General features: G+C 50.4%; 2 protein-coding genes across 5 annotated transcripts in view; one reads left to right on the top strand and one right to left on the bottom strand.

Annotated features, from left to right (window-relative positions):
• The window catches only part of ITGAL (integrin subunit alpha L), a 40,804-nt gene extending 30,620 nt beyond the window's left edge, over positions 1–10,184 (top strand). For 2 of the 4 annotated variants that reach the window (XM_045195502.2, XM_024560289.3), the window contains exons 25-31: positions 487–562; positions 5,048–5,161; positions 5,426–5,482; positions 5,575–5,673; positions 6,069–6,164; positions 6,894–7,004; positions 8,565–10,184. In XM_045195502.2, coding sequence (XP_045051437.1) covers positions 487–562; positions 5,048–5,161; positions 5,426–5,482; positions 5,575–5,673; positions 6,069–6,164; positions 6,894–7,004; positions 8,565–8,738 — 727 coding nt within the window. In that variant the 3' untranslated portion in view covers positions 8,739–10,184. Of the gene's footprint in view, positions 1–486; positions 563–5,047; positions 5,162–5,425; positions 5,483–5,571; positions 5,674–6,068; positions 6,165–6,893; positions 7,005–8,564 lie in introns of all 4 variants that reach the window. The other 2 variants (XM_045195501.2, XM_045195500.2) reach the window with 1 other exon arrangement.
• Positions 10,185–14,569: 4,385 nt separating this feature from the next.
• On the bottom strand, positions 14,570–17,147 carry ZNF768 (zinc finger protein 768). The gene is made up of 2 exons (XM_024560291.4): positions 16,858–17,147; positions 14,570–16,567 (listed from the first exon to the last, which is right to left on the bottom strand). Exons 1-2 carry the CDS (start codon positions 16,940–16,942, stop codon positions 15,093–15,095), a joined length of 1,560 nt encoding a protein of 519 aa, XP_024416059.2. The 5' UTR covers positions 16,943–17,147; the 3' UTR covers positions 14,570–15,092.
• Positions 17,148–21,517: the final 4,370 nt, after the last annotated feature.

The raw sequence follows: 21,517 nt of genomic DNA, 5'->3' as shown, positions 1-21,517 counted from the left end.
GCAGGTCTGGGAGCAGGGAGCAGGTAGGCAGATCGGAATTTGGCTTCAGACCTGACCCTGTGGGCAGCTAGGAGCCTTTGATGAATACCGTGTAGGTGACTGGCAGGATCAAAACATGATGTTAGGAAGGTAAGGGAAAGGTGAGATGGGAGAGGGAGCCAGAGGCTGACGCAGCTATCTGGGAGATGAACAGCGGAGCCCGTACAGTGGAGACCCTAGGGAGCTGGTGTGCAGCGGGAAGAACATGGCTCCAGAGACACATTCCCCCTGGGTTCCAGGCCTGGGGCAAGAGGCCGACCCCTTCCGTGAGCCTTAGTTACCAAAAGGAAACAGCAGGGCGTTGTGAGGATTACGTGAGGTCACACCAGTGAGGTCCCTAGCACAGTGCTGGCAATTCAAAATCTTCCCCTGACCCAGGCCCCCAGGTTGCCTCTGGGTCGCTATCTTCTTCACCTTCTACCTCTGCTCTTCTCTCTCTCTCCACAGCCAGGAGAACTCCACACTCTACATCAGTTTCACCCCCAAGGGTACCAAGATCCACCATATCAAGCACATCTACCAGGTACAAACCTCAATGTAAAAAGGTTCTTAAAGGTTGCACATTCACTCGGCCCCATCCTGGGGACCGAGGATGCAGAGAACAATTAGACTCAGTCTTATCCCCAGTGAGTCCAGCCCTCCACCTAGTTCTCTAGTCCTTTCTGTGTGGTTTCACAGCCTCCACTGACAGCATACTCACCAAGTCCTTTCCACCACTGGGTAAATTCTTTTTAGAATCACAGAACTTGAGAACCAGAAGGGCTCTGAGAAGAGCACCTAGTCTTTCACTGAAACATTTGATGAGCCACTGTTCTGGTTTAGGTACTTTGCTAAGGCTCTGGGCAGGAATAGATAAAACAGGGTCCCTGTCTACTTACCAAACCCAAGTTCTGGTGCCTGGTGCTTATGCACATAGCCCCTGTAATTCTCACACCAACCTGTGAGAACCCTGTAACCTGCAGGAGGCACTGTCATTCCCATCTTACAGGTGAGAAGTCTGTGGCACAGACAGGTCAAGTGACTTGCCCAGGTTGTACAACTAGTAAGGGGAAAGATGAGATCCAAGCACTTACTTGAACACCAAGATCCATGTGTTTAACCTCTAAGTGAAGGATCTGTCCTTTCTCCTGCAATTGGCTCAGTGCGGTAATAGTAATCCTCCTTACGGGAACGCAGAAGAAGGAGGCTGCCCTGGAGTCCAAAGCCTGAGGAATCTAAAGCATTCTTAGAGGTAACCTCAGGAAAGGAATAGGCACTGACCGACCAGTCAAGAGCATTTTCATTTTACTGTGGAGAAAACGGATGGCCCAAATAGGGACTGTCTCACCCAAGGCTGCACGAGGGTCAGGGTGGACTGGAAAAGGAGCCCGGAGCAGGTTTGGCCCCTTCAGAACAGAGGCTGGAGCCATCTCCCCTGGAGACTGTGGTGAGGGAAAGTGGCCTTTGGGAAGGTTGGATGTCCACTTACATTGAAATGGAATGTTTGGAATAGCCAGTTGAGTTGGCTTCTAGTGCTGCTCACTGGGATGGTTCGAGGTTCCCCCAGGAGGTTAACCGGGCCAGTCCCTTCACCAGGTAGGCAGGATCCAGACCCTAGATCTACCATTTTCACACTTATGTGGCCTTGGGCCAGGAACTTACCTGCCCGTGCCTCAGTTGCCCTGTCACAAACGGAGTTTGTAATAAGAATTTCACAGGTGGCCGTGAGGTTTGGTGGGTTACTTTCTGCCTGTCGAGTGCTTGGCACCGTGTCCGGGGAAGAGGAGGTTGTTAGAGGGATGAGGTGGGTATTTTGCTGCAGCCCTGAGATCCCCCAGCTACTGTGGAAGCCTCCTTACATTCTTGCCTCACTCAGCCCAGAACCAGCTCAAACCTCTTGAGCTCCCTCTTTCCCTCAGAAGAGTCATCAGGGCTGGATACCTCCATCCACCTCACCACCCTCCAGCATCGTAAGCCAAGCAGATGGCTCCCCACCGCCTGGCCTCCAAGCAGCCACTCTTGCTGAAGACCCTGATATGGTCTCCGTTTTAACTAAACCTGGCACAGTATGAGACATTGGTGATCCATTCCATCTTTCCTGAAACTGTCCCATTACTCAGGCCCTTTTTGCCACAAGGAGGTCAGCTCTAATAATTGAGGTTTAATACAAGCTAGACAAGCATGGAACAAGGTGAGAACAGGACAGCTGGGCCATAGGGTCTCCTTCCTCAAGGTCTCTGGCTCCCCTAGCTGGTAAGGAGCACAGGCTTCATTTGGACCTGAAATCTTTTTGAACTCTGCTTTTAATGCTGTGTGGCCATAGGCAGTTTACTTGACCTCTCTGAGCCTCAGTTTTTCAATCTATAAAATAGAAATACTACCACCTACTTTATGGGTTGTTATGAAGAACAAATGAGAATATATGTAGCAAGTGCTTGGCCTAGTAGTTGACACATACGGTATCCATCAACGTGCATGTCCTGAGCGTTGTTATTGCCAGTGTCATCTAAGGAAGGTGATGGAGTGTAGTGATCTGTCTCTGGGTTAAAATGCCAGCTCTAGGACTCGGTAACTTCAGATAAACTAACTCAGAACTAAATGAGAGGAGGACGCTTTTATTGAGAAGCAGAAGGGGCCTTGCGCTCTCAGTGCTTGGAAATGATGACATTACACACGGGTTCTGACCCTTCGTTTTCCGCTTGGCCACCACTGCCATTCCCTCTCAGCAGGCACGTGCCCTGGGCCGGTGCTACTGACTGGTCTGGGTCACTTTCCACAGGGTCAGTGTCCGCCTTCCAACTGACAGCTCCAGATCGCGTCCCTCCTCCTTCTCCAAGCACCTGTCCCGGCAGCTTTTCACTCACCTCCACTGGGATGTCTTCCTAGCATCTTTTTATTTTTGATCTTTTGACAGTTTTATTGATTCACATATCACACAATTTACATGCATAACGTGTACAATTCAATGGGTTTTTCAGTACATTCAAAAGCCATGCTGGCATCACCACAGTCTAATTGTAAAACATGTGCACTGCTCCAAAAGAGAAACCCTGTATCCGTGTGCGGTCACTCCTTCATCCTCCCTCCCCTGGCCCCTGGCAACCACCACTTCTGTCTCTGTGTAGATTTATCTACTCTGGACAACGCATATAGCTGAAACCATACAACGTGTGGTCTTTTGTGACTGGCTTTTTTCACTTAGCATAGTATTTTCAGGGTCAATCCATGTTGTAGGCTGTGTCAGTATTTCATTCATTTTTATTGCCAAGTAATATTCCACTGAAAGATAGGCCACATTTGATGTATGCATTCATCAAATCATGAACATTGGGGTTGTTTCCACTTTTTCGCTAATATGGATAATGCGCTTAAACATTCCTGTACAAGCTTTTGTGGGGACATGTTTTATTTCTCTTGGATATACAACTAGGAGTACAATTGCTCCTCTTGAAACTGGTCTCCACGTGTTCTAAATTTATCATCTTTTCCTATACCAGCATCTTCTCTGGCTTGCTTAGAGTGCTTTAAAAGCACCAGTTTTTCCTCAAGCAGAATTTCTAAGTCTGGGTGAGTTTTTCCTTCCAGTATGCCTGGATCTCCTCATGCTCTGTTGTTTATATCCTCTTCCCTCTTTCGTCTCTGATATCACTCTGACTGGATTTCTCCTCTTCTTGCAAGCGAACTGCTGGCACTGGCTTCCGACTTGGGCCTTGACCTGCCTTCCCCAGCTTCTTCCCATTCTGTACCTGCCGTGGACAAGTCCCCTGGAACAGCCCCCTCCTCAGTTGCTTTCCATGACTCCCCGTGCCCAGACAATGGTCCCCTGACTTCCTGCCACCAGGCCTTCTGGGCCCTAGTCTGATCCCATGTCTCCTTTCCAGACTCATCTCCTACCTCTTCTTCCAAGCACCCTGCCCTCTGGCCACGTCACACTCAGCTGGTATTGTCCTAACTCCCTGCACTTTCTCTTTCTGTATACTTCCCCCCATTTCACCTGTTAGTTTCCTATCTTTCACAGTTCAATTCAAATGCTGCCGCTGACATGAGACTTTTTAGTTCAATATAACTGACATTTTAGAAGTGTCCACAAATGGCCCTGGCTGGGTGGCTCGGTTGGTTGAGCATCATCCTATGCACCGGGGGCTTGCCCGTTCAATTCCCAGTTGGGGCACATACCCTGGTTGGGGCACATATGTGAGGCCCGTTGGATGTCTCCCTCTTTCCCTCTCTCCTTCCCTCCCACTTCCTGTCTCTCTCAGATCAGTGAACATATCCTTGGATGAGGATTAAAAAAAATAACTTTTTAAAGTGTCCACACGTGTTTGTTGAATGAATGAATGATAACGCATTTCAATTTGGATGTGTATTTTCCTGCTCGACCTCCCTGAGACTTTCATTAGTGCTACTCTTGTGTCACTTTTTTATACATTTCTGGGCCTTCCAACCTAGCACAGATAGTTCTTTCGCACAGAAGATACTCAGGAAATATTTCTTAAATTAGTTCAATGCACTTGCCGAAACAAAATCTTTCCCAACCTCCATTATGCAAATAATACTTGCATCTATCCTTGTTGAGCGTCACCGATTCCTTCACTCATTCAGAAAACTACTTTTCTGGAGCCTGTTATGTGCCCGTTACTGTGTTAGGCAGTAGTGGACTGCGGGGAAACGAACCACAGCTCCCACTCTCGCGAGCCCGCAGCCTAGTGCAGATGCAGACACACAAGCAGATACGTTGGCATCCGGCTGGAGCTGTAGAGTGCTGGGGAAACACAGGAGTGGGAAGCTGCCCTATTCTTCAGGCAAACTTTCAGAACAATATTTGAGCAGTACCTTGCAGGATGTGTGAGGAAAGCAGAGAAGCACACGTAACCCACACATGTGACTGAGGACAGGGCTGGGTGTGGTGGGTTACCGCCCAGAGCCTAACAAGGGGGCTGTTGCGCCTCAGCCAGTGAGGATTGGACCTGGGGTGGCAGTTAGAATGACTGGCATCCAGGGCTCAGCAGCCCTTTGTCCTCTGTACCAGGTGAAGATTCAGCTGCCTTACGATGACCACAACGTGCCCACCCTGGAGGCTTTGATTGGGGTACCACCACCTCACAGTGAGGGGCCCATCACTCACAAGTGGATTGTGCAGATGGTGAGTGCTTCCCGGAGGAGGAAAGGATGCTCGGGCCTGTGGGGGTGAGCTCATAAAGGGGTACAGGTGCTTGGGAAGGAAGTGAGGACGGATGAACCCTGTCACACTCAGTGATGTCTGAATCTGCCAAGGGCCAGGAGGAGAGGACTGGGGTGCCAAGGTCATATCTTGGGGGGTGGAGAAGAATGCCAGGTTCTGGCATGAAGGGGCCAGTGTCCTCTCTCAGCTCTGGACTAACTGAAGATCCCACCTCATCATTCCCAGGAGTCTCCTGTCAACTGCCACGGTGAGAATCTGGAAAGGACACCAGGTGTGGCTGAGGTACGGACCTGTGGGCTAAGAGGGGGGCTGGGCCAAGTACAGGTAGAAAGACAAGCCTCTCCAAGCCCTCTGCTGTTCCCTATTCCTAGCAGCCTTGTTTGCCTGGAGCCCAGTTGCGCTGCCCAGTGGTCTTCAAGAAGGAGATCGTCATCCAAGTGATGGGGACTGTGGAGCTGGTGGGGGAGATCAAGGTAGCACCTGCTGGCAATGGACATGAAGTGGTTGTGGGAGCCTTGTCGGATAGGGGGTGGGCTCCCCACCAGGTGGTCTTCCTGCGTGTCCTGTTTTATCTTGATGAAAAATCCCCAAAGTCCACACGGTTGCGAGTAAAAGAGAACCATGATCTGTTTGAAATTTGCAAGGCTGTTTCCATGAGCCTGTGCATAATTCTGATGGGTCCTTTATAGGAACACTTTCCTTCCAGCAAGAGGAGTGGCATATGGAATGCAAAACTTCATAGTCGTGATGCTCCCCGCAGGGACCTGTTCTCCTCTGCCTCTGCTCCTTGGGTTGAGGTTGGGCGGGAGTCAGTAGGTACTTGGGCCTCATGCTCTGCCCCTGATGCCTTCTCCCCCCTTTCCCACAGGCCTCCTCCATGGGCAGCCTATGCAGCTCCCTCTCCATCTCCTTCAACAGCAGCAAGCACTTCCACCTCTACGGCAGCAATGCCTCCCTGGCCCAGGTATCTTTTTATCTCCTCAGAAGGCCCAGGAACAGAGGTCAGCAGAGAGATCTGAGGAACCACAGGGCAGAGCTGGAAGAGCCAGAGCTAGAAGTAGGCAGCCATTCGGGAGAAGGTTTGGGATTAGCACAGTAAGAACTTCCCCACAGCCAGAGTCATCAGCCTTGGCACAGGCTTCCATGGAAGCCACAAGCATTCACCACAAGGTGAGCAAGCAGACCACAAGGCCACCTGTCCGAGGTGCATCAGGTAAAGATCATTTTGATGGCAGCTCATCAAAGAGTTACCCACTCCACCGGTAGAGCACATTGGGAAGACACTCTAAGCAGAGAGAGCAGCAAGTGCAGGGCTTGGAGCTGAGAGAATGGGTGAGGCAGGTTTAAGAGCAGAAGGCTCAGAGCGGGAGAAGGGAAGCTACAGCTAAAACAGTAAGCAGAATCCAGATTCTGGAAGACTTTGTGTGCTGAACTGAGATTCTGGCATTTTCTCCTGGGACTAAGGGAAGCCATTTAAGGGTTTAAGATAAGTCACGGTACATGTTTGCCAGTTCACTCCTGAGGCTGCAGTGGGAGGCATGCTGGAGAGAGGAGGCCCGGACCGGGGCCTGGTGTCATGGCACAGCCCAGACTGGAAATGCGAAGACCTAGAGATTGAGTCCAGATTCCCAGGAAATGTTAGCGGGTGGGGAAGGTTTCTTCCCTGTACTTCCTTCCTCTCATCCTCCCCCAGGTCATCACGAAGGTTGACATTGTGTATGAGAAGGATATGCTCTACCTCTACGTGCTGAGCGGCATCGGGGGGCTGTTGTTGCTGCTGCTGATTTTCCTGGTTCTCTACAAGGTTGGACTAGAAGGAATGGCCATCGCTGAAATGGGCAGGCTAGGGAAGAGGGATTGGCAGGAGTCAGGAAGGAGAATGCCAAGACCAGGGAATGTCAAAGCTTAAAAAGGGCCTCAGCCTACTCCCTCTGTCTACAGATAAGGCTACTGAGGCCCAAAGAACAAGCAAGACTTCCCCCATTACTCCGCAGAGCACTGGCAGGGCCAGGACCCCGGGCGCCCAGGGAGAGGGAGAGGGCTCTCCTATATACCCAGAGCCAGGCTCTGCGATACAGAGGCGCACCCCACCAACATGGCCCCTGCCTTTGTAAAGCTCGCAGTCTAATGGGGTAGAGAGACAGGAACCCACACGATGAAGGCTCCTGTGTGGCGCCTGTATGTTCTGGAGCCTGTGACGCAGGGGCCCAACTTAGGCTGGGGAGTCTGGGAAGGCCTCCCAAGGGAGGTGGCATTTGAGTTGGGATTTGAAGGATGAGTGGAAGTTAGCTAGATGAAGAAAGCTGGAGGGCAGGTATTCCATGTAAAATATTCAAATATTCCAGAAAAGAGAACCTAAAAATCAAAGTTTCTTCCTATTGTAACCCCAGAGGGTTGTCATTAACAACTTATTTGTTTCTATTCTTCCAGGTTATAGTTTTGTTGTTAACATATGTGTGTACGTGCGAGCGTGAGAGAGAGCAATCAGTGCATGTGTGCACATGTAGAAAATGTAAATGGGATTAGACCGTGTGTACTGCTCGGGAACCTGCATTCTCTCCCCTGCCCCACATATCATACCGTGGTGTCTTTCTGTCCGAGTGCAGTCAGATCCCCTTCTTGCTCTGTAGCCTGGGCGGTTTTCTACGGTCTGGCTGCTCCATCTTTTATTTAACATGTTCTCTGTTGATGAACATTTAGGTTGTTTGTAATTTACGTCTATTTCAAACACTATGACAGAAAAGGCTTTTGTTGCCCACATCTTTGCACACTTGTCCAAATATTGTTTCAAATTAACTCCTAGACCTGTAATTGCTGAGCCAAATTTTATATATATCGAGCTTTACACAGAGAGTGTACGACACTTACTAAGCACTATTAGTATCGCTAGATATTGTCAAGTCACCCACCTAAAATATTGTACATGATGGTTTTTTGTCTTTTTTTTTGTTGCAGGATTTTATTTATTTACTTTTAGAGAGAGGGGAAGGGAGGGATAAAGAGAAGGAGAGAAATATTGGTGTATGAGAGATACATTGATCTGGCCCGCAACCCAGGCATGTGCCCTACTGGGAATCGAACCAGTGACTTTTGGGTTTGTAGGCTAGCTCTCAATCCACTGAGCCACACCAACTAGGATGTTCAGTGATGATTTGGTGAGCCTAAAGAATGAACCAGTGAATGTACAGCTTTTCAACATATTGACAAGAACCAGGTGTGGCAGATAACTTCACCCCATCCCTGAAATGGACATCACGTGTCTGGGGCACATATGAATTCTTAACATAAAGAGTGTTTTCATGTTTTTCCAGGGCCAGCTATGCTCCATGGACTTCCCACTCACTCAAATTTTGTCTTCCTACAGGTTGGCTTCTTCAAACGGAACCTGAAGGAGAAGATGGAGGCTACAATCGATGCCTCCAATGGAATCTCTGGAGAAGACTCTGGGCAGCTGGCATCTGAGAAAGAGGTCGTGGATCCAAGCTGCCTGGATCTCCTCCACACGGAGAAGAACCAGGATGGAGGTAGCACAGACTGAGGCCCAGCCATGATGCAGGGGGCCTAGGACTGGACCTGGGATGTCTAGTAGCCATCTGCCTTTACCTACATGTCACTCTGTGTTCTCTGGCAAGTCTCTGCCTCTCCCTAGGCTCCAGTTTTTCTATCTCGAACATGGAGGTCATTCCTGCCTGCCTCCTTTGCAGGATCACAGTGAAGATTCACTGGGGGGTGGGCCAGGAAGGCTACCCAGGTGAGGCCTGGTAATTAGGGGCTTCTGGCTTCTGTTAGCCCCTCTTAGTCTCCTCCCCTGGAAGAGAATGTCTGATCTCAATTTGGAAAAACTGTAGTCCTAAGACCTAGTGACACTCCCAGCCCTCACACCCACCTGCGCTTGGAAGTCCACAGAGGTCCACAGAGGTCTCCAACTCCCAGAACTTGCCCTGCACTGTCTCCCAAATGGAATCTGGTAGCTTTCCATTCTGCTGCCTGAGAGCAGATCTGCTACATGTCACTAATTGCTACTGCAGACCCCTTGCTCTTTAGCTAGAGACCACATTCCTTAATATGTCCTACAAAATCTGCAAAATATCCTTAATATAATGCCAACACAAAACTGGGCCCTTGAGACTTCCCACCTCCCTTCTAAGCTCCAGTTACACAGGCCTTTCTCACTTGCCAGGCTTTTTCCTCTCTTGCTGCCTTCACCCAGACAGCTCTCTCTGCCTGGAACATCCCCTCCTTTTCCTGGCTAACGCTCATCAGTCTCCAGGGCTCAGCTCACGTATTACTTCCTCAGGGCAGCCCCCTGACCCCAACTCATTTGGGGTCCCATATATGCATGCAGACTATTATACAATTGTCTGTATTAGCAGGGGTCATATTTGTTCATTATTAAATGATTTACGCCCTGGCTGGTGTGGCTCAGTGGATTGAGCACTGGCCTGCAAATCAAAGGATCACTGGTTCGATTCCCGGTCAGGGCACATGCCTGGGTTGCAAGGCCCAGTAGGGGGCATGAGGGGCAACTGCACACTGATGTTTCTCTCCCTCTCTTTCTCCTTCCCTCCCTTCTCCTCTCTCTAAAAATAAATAAAATCTCTTTAAAAAATAAATAAATGATTTACTTAATATTCATATTTCAAATTGAACTCCATGGGTAGGGATCATACCTTGGGATCCCTAAGGATATCACAGAGCTAGACACATAGTAGGTAATTGACACAATTTCAGTCAAATTTCAGTCACTTAATGAGAGAGCTGTGTGTGTGATAAGAGAGAAAAACAAGTTTGGATGGGCCCATGGCATCTCATCCTTACAGGCTCAGTCTTCTGCAGGCCCCTGCCCCCTCGATCCACAGCCCCCACCAGGGCTCCCTCACACCCTCACTCTGGCCTCCACCCTGAGACTCTGAGCTCACATCCATTCACCTGGCTCCCAGTGCCAAGCACACTGACTGTGTATATTTACCCAATAAATGTGAAATTCTGTCCAACTTTGTGATGTTTCTGTGCTGGTGCAACATTCTAGCCTGGCTCGATTAAATGAACATTTTCTTCTCCACCCTTCACTAAGTGGGAACCAAATAGTAGCTCTCCTTTTCTTTTTTCTTTTCTTTTCTTTTCTTTTCTTTTCTTTCTTTTCCCTTCCTTTCTCTTCCCCTCCTTTCTCTTCCCCTCCCCTCCCCTCCCCTCCCCTCCCCCTCCCTTCCCTTCTCTCCTCTCTCTCCCTCCCTCCCTCTCTCTCTCTGCCATGATAACCCTCAGAGACTGGCCTGCACCTGCTATTGTGGGCTACTTCAATACAGAAGCAGGGAACCCTTGTTGGTGTGGCTCAGTTGCTTGAGCCTTGTCCTGTACACCAAAAGGTTGTGGGTTCAGTCCCTGGTCATGTGTAAGTTGTGGGTTCAGTCCCCAGTCAGAGTGCATATGGGAGGCAGCCGGTCTATGTTTCTCTTTCTCTCTCTCTCTCTCTCCCCCCCCACCTTCTCCTTTCCTCTCTCTCTAAAATCAATAAACATATTCTAAAAAAGAGACAGAGAGAGAAGCAGGGAGAGCCCTGGCCAGGTGCCTCAACTGGTTGGAGCGTCATCCCGTGCACCAAAAGTTTGCGGGCTGGATCCTGGTCAGTGCACACGTCTAGGTTGCACAACTGACTGATCCATGGTTCTCCTTCACAGTGATATTATTTCTCCCTTCCTCTTTCTCCCTTCCTCTCTAAAAATCAGTAAGAAAAAAAACCCATATGTCAGGTGAGGATATTAAAAAGAGAGAGAGAAGCAGGGAAAGAAACACGGAAAGTGAGAAAATGTTAGAAAAGCATTAACAATGTAACAGGAAGTGACAGTAGACCCTCCCTTGCTACTTCTGCCTCCCCCATACTTTTAAACCCTAAGGCCCCCTCCTTTAGCGGGGACTGAAGAGGCTAGTCACTACTGCCCTCTTGTGGTCAGCCTTAACAGGACTGTCACAGAACTACTAAACGGTACAGCAAAGTGTAGGTCTGGTGAAGCGGGTCAGGTTGTATTCATTCACGCGGTATTTCTTGAGTGCTTTGTGTCATACTCTGTCCTTTGCTCTGAAGACATGGTGATGAACATGACAGACAAGTCCCTGCCCTCAAGAAGCTTCACTCCAGTGAGTAAACAGAGTAAAAATGTAGAAATATGATTCCAGGTGGTGATAGGACTGTGAAGAAAATAAAGTGGGATAATGGGGTTAGGGTAAAGGAGAGGGTCCTTTTACACAGGTGGTCAGGAGAGTCTCTCTAAGAAGGTGCTATTCTGTGATGGGGAAAAAGTGGATATTTGCATCCAGGTTGGAAGCAAAAAAAGCACAAAACGGGGTGGGGGTGCGGAATTGGGACAAATGTAATTGAACAACAAAAAAAGCACAGAAGATCTGGGGGGCTCCGTTCAGAGCAAACCTGCTGCCATCATCCCCAGGAGCCTATATGCCAACTCACTTACCAGCACTGGTCCTTGTACGCCTACACGTCCTGTCCCACCTGTGTCCCTTCGGACATGCTGTCACCCTCACCAGCACGTGAAGTCCTCTTTTCTACCCATGAACCCCCCCTATTTCAAAGCACTTTGAAGTTTTTCTTAATCCCACAATTCCTGGACAAAATGACCCATCCTATTGCCGCTTTGTGTATACCTCATCGGGGCACAGAGCACTGACTGGGTTCCTGTCTCAGGAGTAGGAGGTTCTGGAAGGTTAGACTCAGGCCTCACTCGTTTACGTTAAACACTGACCCCTCACCAGGGCTGGCACAAAGGTGCAAATGTGGCCCTCAAATGTTTTGGTCTCAGGGCCCCTTTATACTCTTAAAAATTATTGAGGATCCTCAAAGAGCTTTTCTTAAATGGGGTATATCTATTGGTGTTTGTCCAGTTAGAAATTAAAATGGAGAGAGAAATTTAAAACATAACACCCAAGCCTACATTCCGCACAAGCCATCAGAGTGATGGCATCTGCCATGACAAGCCGTGCAACATCTAGGAAACACTGTCCTCATGGGAGGAAAACAGGGAAAAAGTAAACAATATCTTAGTATTATTAGTAACGTAGTCAAAACCAAGTCAGCCCGAGGCTTGAATCCAGGCTCTGCTATGCGCTGTGGGGCAGTTACTTCTCCTCTACGGGACTCATTTCTTCATCTGTAAGACAGGAATAATGACTGTGCGAGGATGGGGGCCAAAGTAGCTTTACAGTTGTTCTTACGGAAAATAATAAATAGTAACGCAAAAATAAACTCTGTTCCATGTACTCACACCTGTAATCCTATGCTTGCTCCACCCTGTACGTGAGTATACCTCAGAGCTGGTATGAGCATTAAATGAGCTACCACTTGTAAACTGTTGAGCACTGTTCGGAGCCCATCAGTGGTGGATAGAAATGGTTGTTTAGGTGTGCAGGGTGATGCGGTAAAGGCAGCATCCTGCACCGCAAATCAAGACATCTGGTGTTGGAGTACTACCTCTTCCATGATTAGTTCTTCTACCTTGATCTCAGAGAAGACACATGCTCTTTCTGGGTTTGGTCTGCCCCACCTGGCATCTGGAGGTACCTCAGGATTGTCATGGAAGGGAGGGGTGGGGGCTAAGCAGCTGAGTCACCATCCTTATTTGATGAGCTTTTATATACTAATGTTCCATGCCTACAGGCTACTTTATCAACTAAGCACCACAGGCACTGTGCCCAGGCCCCCAGCTTTCAAGGGCCTATGAACATGTTTGGAAGCTGAAAAAATATTCAACTCCAAAATATGAAAATTAAATTGTGTAATTGAAATAAATGTTTAAGTCTACAAACATGATATCATTTCAGGTAACCAAATGCAGTTCTATGCATATACTTACATATACAAACTACAGCATCCGGCAGAAGTAAGGCCTGCTGGAGTGTGGTTGGTAGGGTAATAATACGGGTGTAATAATTTATAGTTTTAATTTGAACATTTCACCTAAAATTTCATATGGTGTGCTTGAGTGTGATATTGTTACAGAATTACTTGCTTATGATTTTGTAATAAAAAGGGGTATTTGTGCTGGACCATGTATATTAGATGTGGAAGTATTTTAAAATTTTGTGTGGCAGAATATCTGTACAAAAATGTGCATAAAGCCCTAGCTGGTGTGGCTCAGTGGATTGAGTTCCAGCCTGTGAACCAAAGGGTTGCTGGTTCGATTCCCAGTCAGGGCACATGCCTGGGTTGTAGGCCAGGTCCCCAGTTGGGGGTGTGTGAGAGATAACCACACATTGATGTTTCTCTCCCTCTTCCTCACTCCCTTCCCTTCTCTCTAAAAATAAATAAAATCTTTAAAAAGAGAGAAAGAAATGTGCTTAGAGAAGTGATTTAATCTTGACAAGTTATAAGGCCCCAAGGATGGACATGGGGCTGGGGGTAATGTCAGTATCCTGAGGCCATGAGATCTTTTAGAGCTACAACTATAAGGTCTCTTGAGGCGAAGCTCCTGGGGACAGGTGAAGCCAGACAGATGAGTTCTAAATGTCTGATCTGCCTCTTAGTCACGGAATGACTTTGAGCAGGTCACTTAGCCCTGTGACCTCCACTTTCCTAATCTGTGAAATAGAATAAATAAACCTTCACAGGGCACTGTCAGGCCACACCCCAGAAACCCCCAGAATCCCCCAGAATCCCTGATGACACCAACTTCCCATTCTTTCCTGAGGAGCCAACTGTTAGGAGAGCTGAGGCTCAGATGAAAGTAAGATAAAGGTGGGGTGGTATCAGCGTGCTCCCACCAAAAGGTCCAAGGGTCCTAAAAAAGGAGGCGGAGCTGTAGCAAATCAGTAATGGATCAGCCCATTCTGGCCAGAGGATCTTAAAGGTTGACATCCAATTCTTATATTGGGTCCAATACATGAACCCCTCTGGGTGGAGTTGGAACTTGTGGTCCTGGTCAGGGTCAGGGTCAGGGTCTGCACAGAATGGTGGCAAGAGGTTGCAGCTGGGTTGGGGGGAGGGAGAAAGGCGCAGCTGGGTGCTGGAAGCCAGGGAGAAAAGGTACACAGGCTCCATGCCTGGATATGAGAATCAGGGTCTGCTTGCTGGTCCAAGGGCAGACACTTCATGTTTGGGAAGAGGGGTATCAACAAAGTTGAAGGGTTTTCTCAAACCCACAACAGGCCCCCTGTATCTGTGCAGCATTCAAAGCATGGAGGATGAACTTGGGTGGATATGGGCAAGTGGTGTCTCCTGAGCCTCTGATAAGGTTACAGGGAAACACTGACTATAAAAGCACCTCCCAGGCAGAGCTCTATAGCTGCACTGGGGGCGGGTAGTTATGACCTAGTGTCTACCACTGCCCAGGACACTGCAAATGCACACATGTTAAAGACAAATTTCTTTTAGCACATAAAGGTTTTTATTGAACTCAAATTCAGGGGCTGAAAAGCCTGAGGAAGACAAGGGAGGCTGGGTTTGCACTGAGGCCCAGGCCCCACTCTGGGCTTTACTCCTCACCCCACCTACCCTAACCCCTTCCTGACTCAACAAGGGTTTCAGTAGCTACTGACCTAAGCTAACCCACTCTAAGAAACCCCCCTCCCCCCTCCCCTATCTAGCACTTTGCCAAGCAGGCATCCACCAAGGGGCAGGCTACTTCTGAGGCCAGCTCTCTCTTGACCTCTTCCTGGATTCTCCCAGAGCCTCCTGCTGCCTATTTGGCCTCCCTCCAACCCCTTTTCATTACCCATTTCCCATAAGTCTCCAGGGCACAAAACTTCCTACACCCTAGCCCCTCTCCTCCTAGAATCCTCAACTCTTCTTTCCTCCTCCAGCTTTTCCACTATTCTAAAGATTTTTCTAGCTCCCTGTCCCCACCTCTTCCAACCACCACAGGCCCGCCCCTGACAGGGCCCCAGGTCAGCGACGGCCGGCAGCATGGGTCCGCTGGTGGCGGATGAGGTCGGAGCTCTGTGAGAAGGCCTTTCCACAGTCATCACACTTGTACGGCCGCTCCCCGCTGTGGACTCGGTGATGCTGCAGCAGCGTTGAAGACCGGCAGAAGCCCTTGCCACACACAGCACATCTATAGGGCCTCTCGCCTGTGTGGGAACGCTGGTGCTGAATCAGCGTGGAAGAGCGATTGAAGGTCTTGCCGCAATCTGGACAGCTGTAGGTGCGGCCCGGCAGGTGGGTGCGTGCGTGGATGGCCAGCACAGAGCTCTGACCAAAGCGCTTGCCGCACTCAGGGCACTTGAAAGGCTTCTCACGGGCATGGCTGCGGGCATGGGGGATAAGTGCCGATCGCTGGGAGAAGCTCTTGCCACAGATACCACAGCTGAAGGGCCTCTGCCCAGTGTGCACTCTCTGGTGACTACGCAGGGATGAGTTCTGGCTGTAGCATTTGCCGCACTCGGGGCAGCTGTAGGGCCGCTCATGGCTGTGAGTGCGCTGGTGCCGCAAGAGGTAGGAGCTGTCCCCGAAGGCCTTGCCACAGTGCGGGCACTTGTAGGGCTTCTGACCAGAGTGAGTGCGCTGGTGGCGAAGCAGGTAAGAGCTGTCAGCGAAGGCCTTGCCACAACGGGGACACTTGTAGGGCCGCTCCCCTGTGTGGGTACGCTGGTGTTTGATGAGGTCAGAGCTCTGGGAGAAGGCCTTGCTACAGACCTCACATTTATAGGGCTTTTCACCTGTATGGATGCGCTGGTGCTGGATCAGGGTGGAGCCCCGGCCGAAGCTCTTCCCGCAGATGCCACAAATGTTAGGCCGAGGGCCCTGCCCACCCCTGGCCCGGCCACCCCTTCGGCCTGGACCTCGCAGGGTCCCTGTCAGGCCCAGGGGATTCTGGAGCATCTCAAACTGGGGTGTAGCCAACAGGGCCCCTGTGGGCATCTCAAAAGGTGGCCCTAGGGGAAGGTCCCCTGTGGGCTGCTCCCCAAACCCCTGCGTGAAGGAGTCCAAGGGATGGACTCCCAAGGGGAGGCTCAAGGAATTCTTTTCCTCAGGATTGAGGGGCATCTCTGTACCTTCCTGGAATTTGGAATTCTGAGCTTCAAATTCAGGGCTTTGGGTTTTGAACTCAGGGTTTTGGAGTCCATACCCCAGGCTCTGGGATTCATACCCAGGACTTTGGGGTTCATACCTAGGGCTTTGTGGTTCAAACTCAGGGCTCTGAGACTCTGACTCAGGGCTTCTGGGTGCAAATTCAGGGCTTGGGGGCACTAACCCAGAGCTTTGGGACTCAAAACCTGGACTTTCAGGCTCAAACTCTGGGCTTTGTGGCTCAAACCCAGGGCTCTGGGGTTCAAGCCCAAAAGGAATCTCTTCGACCTCATAGTCCCCAGTGCCTTCTTGCTGAGAAATTTCCTCTTCCTCATTATTCCCATGCATGTTGCCTGCAGGATCAGAGAATTACAGAAAACCCAGATTGTGTGGAGCCTGGAAGGTCATTGGGTCCCACCATTAGTTGCCACAAACCTCTCCCTCCTCCTTAAACGTGGTCGCTGGCCCTTGAGCAGGTGCTGAAATTCCCACCTTCCCCTCAGCAAACCCAAGAGACCCGGTTCCTGCCCCCAACCCTCCAAGTCCCAGATGTCCAAGTCCCCCGCTCACTTTCGCTCCCACAGACCACAGCCCCATCTCCCGATCCCAGACACACTCCTCAGAGGGGCACTCCCTCCCTCACCTTTGAGGGACCCTTCGGGCCCCATTTCGTCAAGACTTTGCACATCCTGAGGTTCGAGGCCCCACTGCGACGCCTCCTGTTCCATCCCCGCTGACTCCCAGTGCAGCGGCGGCAGCGGCAATGGCGGACGATCCTGCGACCCGTCCTGAGTGCCCTGAGACCCGGGCCCTCGACGCCGGCCCGCTCAGCGTCGCCCAGGCGACCCGGCTGCCCAGCCCCTGCCCCCAAGGCCGGACGTCTTGACCCTGGGCCTCTCCAGCCGGCCCGGCCCCTCCCTCCCCTCCCCGAGTCCCCGCCCCCACCCACAAGGTCTCAGCTTGCCTTGGGGCCCTCACAGGCCCCCACTCGTTGTGGCCTCGGAGATGGGGCGGCTTCACAATTCGCCCTGCCGCCCCCAGATACCACTCCCCACCTGAGACCCCGCAGTCAGGCCCCCAGCCCCAGGCTGGGCTGCGGCAGTCGACCCCCTCCCCCAACACAGGAAGTGTCCGTCCGTGGCCAGTTTCCCCCGTTGGCTAGCGCCGCGGCCTCTCTAGGAGTGGCTGGAGGTGGAAACTCGTTGGCATTAACCCTGGGCTGGATGGCCCCGGCGTTGAGGTGGGGGAGGTCGAGGTATCCTGGAGCCAGCGGGAGAGGCTGGGGCAGTTTGTGTGTCTGTGTCCTAGGTCTCCGTCCGTCCAATGGCCTATCTGTCCCTGTACCGGGCTCTGCGTCCGTCAGTAACTGTGGCCAAGGGCGAGACGACTAGCGAGACCAAGGTCAGCGAGAAGGAGCGACGCTTCCCGGCGCCAGCGGGGGCGGTGTCTAACTCCTCTCAGCTCTCGGGCCTCGGGGTCAACTCCGGCCGCGCCTGGGGAACCTGGATGGACCCTCACACCTCCCGTAGCTCTACGAGACTCTAGGACACCCTTCCCCCACTTCCCGTTCGAGTTCCACTACCCACCCACTGGCGTGCCTACCCCCACTCCTCCTGGCTGCCTCCTTTATCTGCTCCTAATTTCCACCCTCCCCACCTCCGGCTGAGCTAGGATGGTTGCCAAGGAAACAGCTCCGCCTCCGGTTCCCAGAGGCACCGCCTCTACCCCTCAAATGCTCAGCGATTGGCCAGTGAGGATCCGGCTTCTACCGTCCCGCCTTCTCCCGCTACACCCACGTCTGCGTGTTAATGGTTGCCAGGAAACGCGAGGCACCTTTTTGATTTGTTGGAAAGTGCTCAGGCTGCTTCCACCTCCCTTGTCAGCCAAAAGCTCCTGTCGGAGGAGTTGGAGGGATCTGCCTGGCGTCTTCCCTCGAGCTGGGCCTTTGCTTTCAGAATTTTTCCCACTTGCATTTACCCTTCATTTTGTTTTAATTTTCTAAGGAATAGAAGTCTAGTGATCTAAGGGCAGGCACTCCCCCACTCTTTCTCAGCACTTTTCTGAAGGAACCTGTCGGGAGATCCTCCCTCAGAAAGGAAACTGCTCTCTTTTCAATTACCCTGCCTCTTCCCTCCACATTCCCCAAAGCCTGTGTTTAACTCAATCCTTGGGAGCCTTAGCTCATGGTTCCTGAACTGTCTCACAGGGGAGCAATGATCATGTGGGAATTTCTTCCAGGTAAGGGTCGGGTAATAGAGTTCAGGAGTGGAACTGGAGAGAGCCATCAGGTCTTAAGACAGCTAAGAACTCTCCAGCCCTGTCTGCCTTGGATAGAGGCTTGTAAAGAAAGGAAACTTGAGAAACACTGCCCTAGGTGCAGCTTTGAATCAAGGGGAGAAAAGGACCCTGGAAAGACAGCTTAACAGGATCCAATTCTTGTCCCTTGCTGCTGAAAACTAGTTTGGTAGCTTTGCTGAGAGCTAAAGAACCAAATTTCTCCTGGCTGAGCAATGCAGAGCCATGGTTTGTGTTTTCTTGTTGCCTTCCCAAATAAATGAAGGGAAGAAACTGATTAAGAGGAAAATGGCATCTTCCATTCTCCTTAAAAGAGACAAGCACAAGAATTTGGAGAATTCCAAGTGGTAAAAGACGAAAGAACAATGTCAATAGAGGCTTACAAGTAGAATCACAGGGATCTTCCTACAAATAAAGCAGAAGTACTTTTCTGCCCTCCACAACAGCTTCCCGTTTCATGCCTCTCTCCACCCTACTGTCTGTCCTAAAGCCTCTCCTAAGAATGGACACCCTACGAGAACTGGTTGGGAAGAACTGGACTTGCTGTACTCCCTGGTCAGCCCCAAAGCACTCACACAAGTGAAGAGACAAGTCTCCTTCATGAGACATGACTTTCTGACCTGCCTACCCACCAGAAATATACACAGGAGAGCAGCTGCCTCTCCAAAGTGAGTAGCAAAGATTCCAGTCACAGGTCTGATAGGGTCCACTGCCTGCATTCTTTATAGCATGGATTACAAGCCCACATGTAGTAGAAGTTGGGCCAGGGCTTCAACCTGCTTTGGCACCATCATTTCCGTGTGGAAATTCAGTCTCACTAGTGCCTAGAATAAGAGTGGCTGGCTGACTTCGAGGCAGCCTTCTCTAGTACCAGATCTGTCTTTGCAATGACCCTTCAAGAGGCAACCAGCCTCTGTCTGCCACCAGCCCAGAGCAGTGAGTCTCTAAGCACTGGGAAGCCTTTGATGAGGGTTCCAACTTGACCTAACACCGACTAATCCAAGGTAGGAATCCACTGACCTTGTTCTACCGCTGTGTGCTGGTGAGGAGCCTTGTGTGCGTCCCAAGCTGGGCAGTCACTTTCCCATAGCATCATCCCCTGGTGTGCAGCACTACCGGGGCAGAGCTGTTAGTGTGCATCCAAGGTTTATGGTCAGCCCACATTTGAACAAGCCCTTACAAGGGTCTCAGTGTGAGAGGAGCTCCTGACTGAACTGCTTCTTTCCTGTATGCAAAGGACAAGCTAAGAGGCCTTCTGTCATGCTACAGGAGAAGCGCCAGTATATTCAAGATTTGAAGTACACAGGAAGATGCCAGGCACAGCACAGGTCCCTTTGTCAAGAGCAAAGGAACTGGGAGTCTTTATGTATGGCTAGGTCCTTCCCTGGCCTGACATTTGGAACAGGCCCTGAGACCAACTCTTACTCTTATAAAGCTAAGAGCAGCTAGAAAGTAACATTTTGTTCAAAGCAGTCGTTCTCAAAGTTTAGCAGGCATAAAATTCCATCCCTGGATCCAGACTCAATAGCTAGAGACAGGGCCCAGGGAAGTAGCCAGGTTTTCAAGGATTCTTTGGCAGGAAGGCTTTACTTTGAAAAATACAGGCCTAGGACAGGTTTTAGCTTCTTTGCATCACAAACATCTTTACAAATCCTGTTCCTAGAAAGATGCACATAAACATTCCAAAAATATTTAGGGATCTTTGGGATTCAAATCAATACTTACCTTTATTTTAGATGGCTTGGACAAGCTAGGGTCATGTGGTCATGGCCTGACCGCTCACACTGGCCAAACGGGTGGGCTCATATCTGGTACAGACAAGCATTTCTCCAGTGAAGCCCTAAAAAAATTCTCTTCCTGGCCTAAATTGCTTCAAGTTCTGAGCCTTAAAGACCTGCAGTAGCAGAGAGAGAGCCCTACCTTTGGTGGAAGTATCTATGCCAAGAAATGAGGAGCCAAGAATGGAGGGAGGCTGAGGCTTAAACATTTTCATGATACTCAAAAACGGATTTAATAGTGGAAAGTTGGGTCATGAAAGCAGGAAGCAGAAGAGTTAGGTGTGGTGCCTAGGCCCGAAGCCAGCCTTGCAAACTTCAAAGCACTCAGAGAAAGTAGTAATCATAGCACCTTTAATTGGCAAGCTCTGGGTAGAGTCCAGATCCGGCTTTGAGTCTGAGCTGAAAACTAGCATTTCAAGCCGGGCTTTCCCCAAGCAGCCCTGAGGGTTAGAGGATGGGAGGGGCTGTACACAGGCTTCTCCAGGGAATTATAAGCTGGTACACAGGCAGTTCCTACTACCAATGTGCCTCTTCTCTCATCGTGTCCCACTTATAATAAGGTGGCACACAAGCCATCCTCCCAGAAAAGTGTAGGATGGGGAATCAATTCAGTTTATTACTTCACCTGAACAGTGTCTTTTCCCCGAATCTTCTACCTTTTTCTTTAGAAGTTTCTCCAGGTTGACAAATCTGGTCTCTTCCTCCCTAAGGTAGGCCAGACAAGAGGCTGAGTTCAGTAAAGAAGGCAAGTGCACACAGGCCAGCAGAGGACATATCCCCTGCTACTCCTCCTTAAGTCAGGGGTCATCCTGACCAGAGGCAGCACAGGGTCTGCCCAGGGCTGGCTGCTTCCATCACCTGGACAGGGCTGGGCTCTAACCACAAAGGAATTAACAATAGCTGCATAATGTAATCACATGGTGAGAGGGGAAAGAATGTGTACAGAGCTTGGGAATAAAGATGAACACAGTTGCCTCTGGCCCAATGTTCCTGAGCTAGTTCCCCTCGGTTCACAATGGTGGGCACCTGAAGAGAGTGCAGATCAAGCTTTGCTCATTTGCCCTGAACTCAGGTTGGTTGCTGCTTTGCCTTGGTGTGCCATGTGGACATTTTGTCACTTATCTTACACCTGGGCTTCACTGACCCTGGGCTAGTCCGTCCCCAGTTCTGGTCAGTGCCTGGGTGCCCTCATAGGGAATGGCAGATGGCTAAGACACTGGCAAGAAATTC

This window comes from Desmodus rotundus, chromosome 1 (genome assembly GCF_022682495.2).
Source record: "Desmodus rotundus isolate HL8 chromosome 1, HLdesRot8A.1, whole genome shotgun sequence".
In the NCBI taxonomy this organism is placed as follows: Eukaryota; Metazoa; Chordata; class Mammalia; order Chiroptera; family Phyllostomidae; genus Desmodus; species Desmodus rotundus.
The sequence above is the reverse complement of the archived record's forward strand: the minus strand, read 5'-3'. Positions and strand labels throughout refer to the sequence as shown.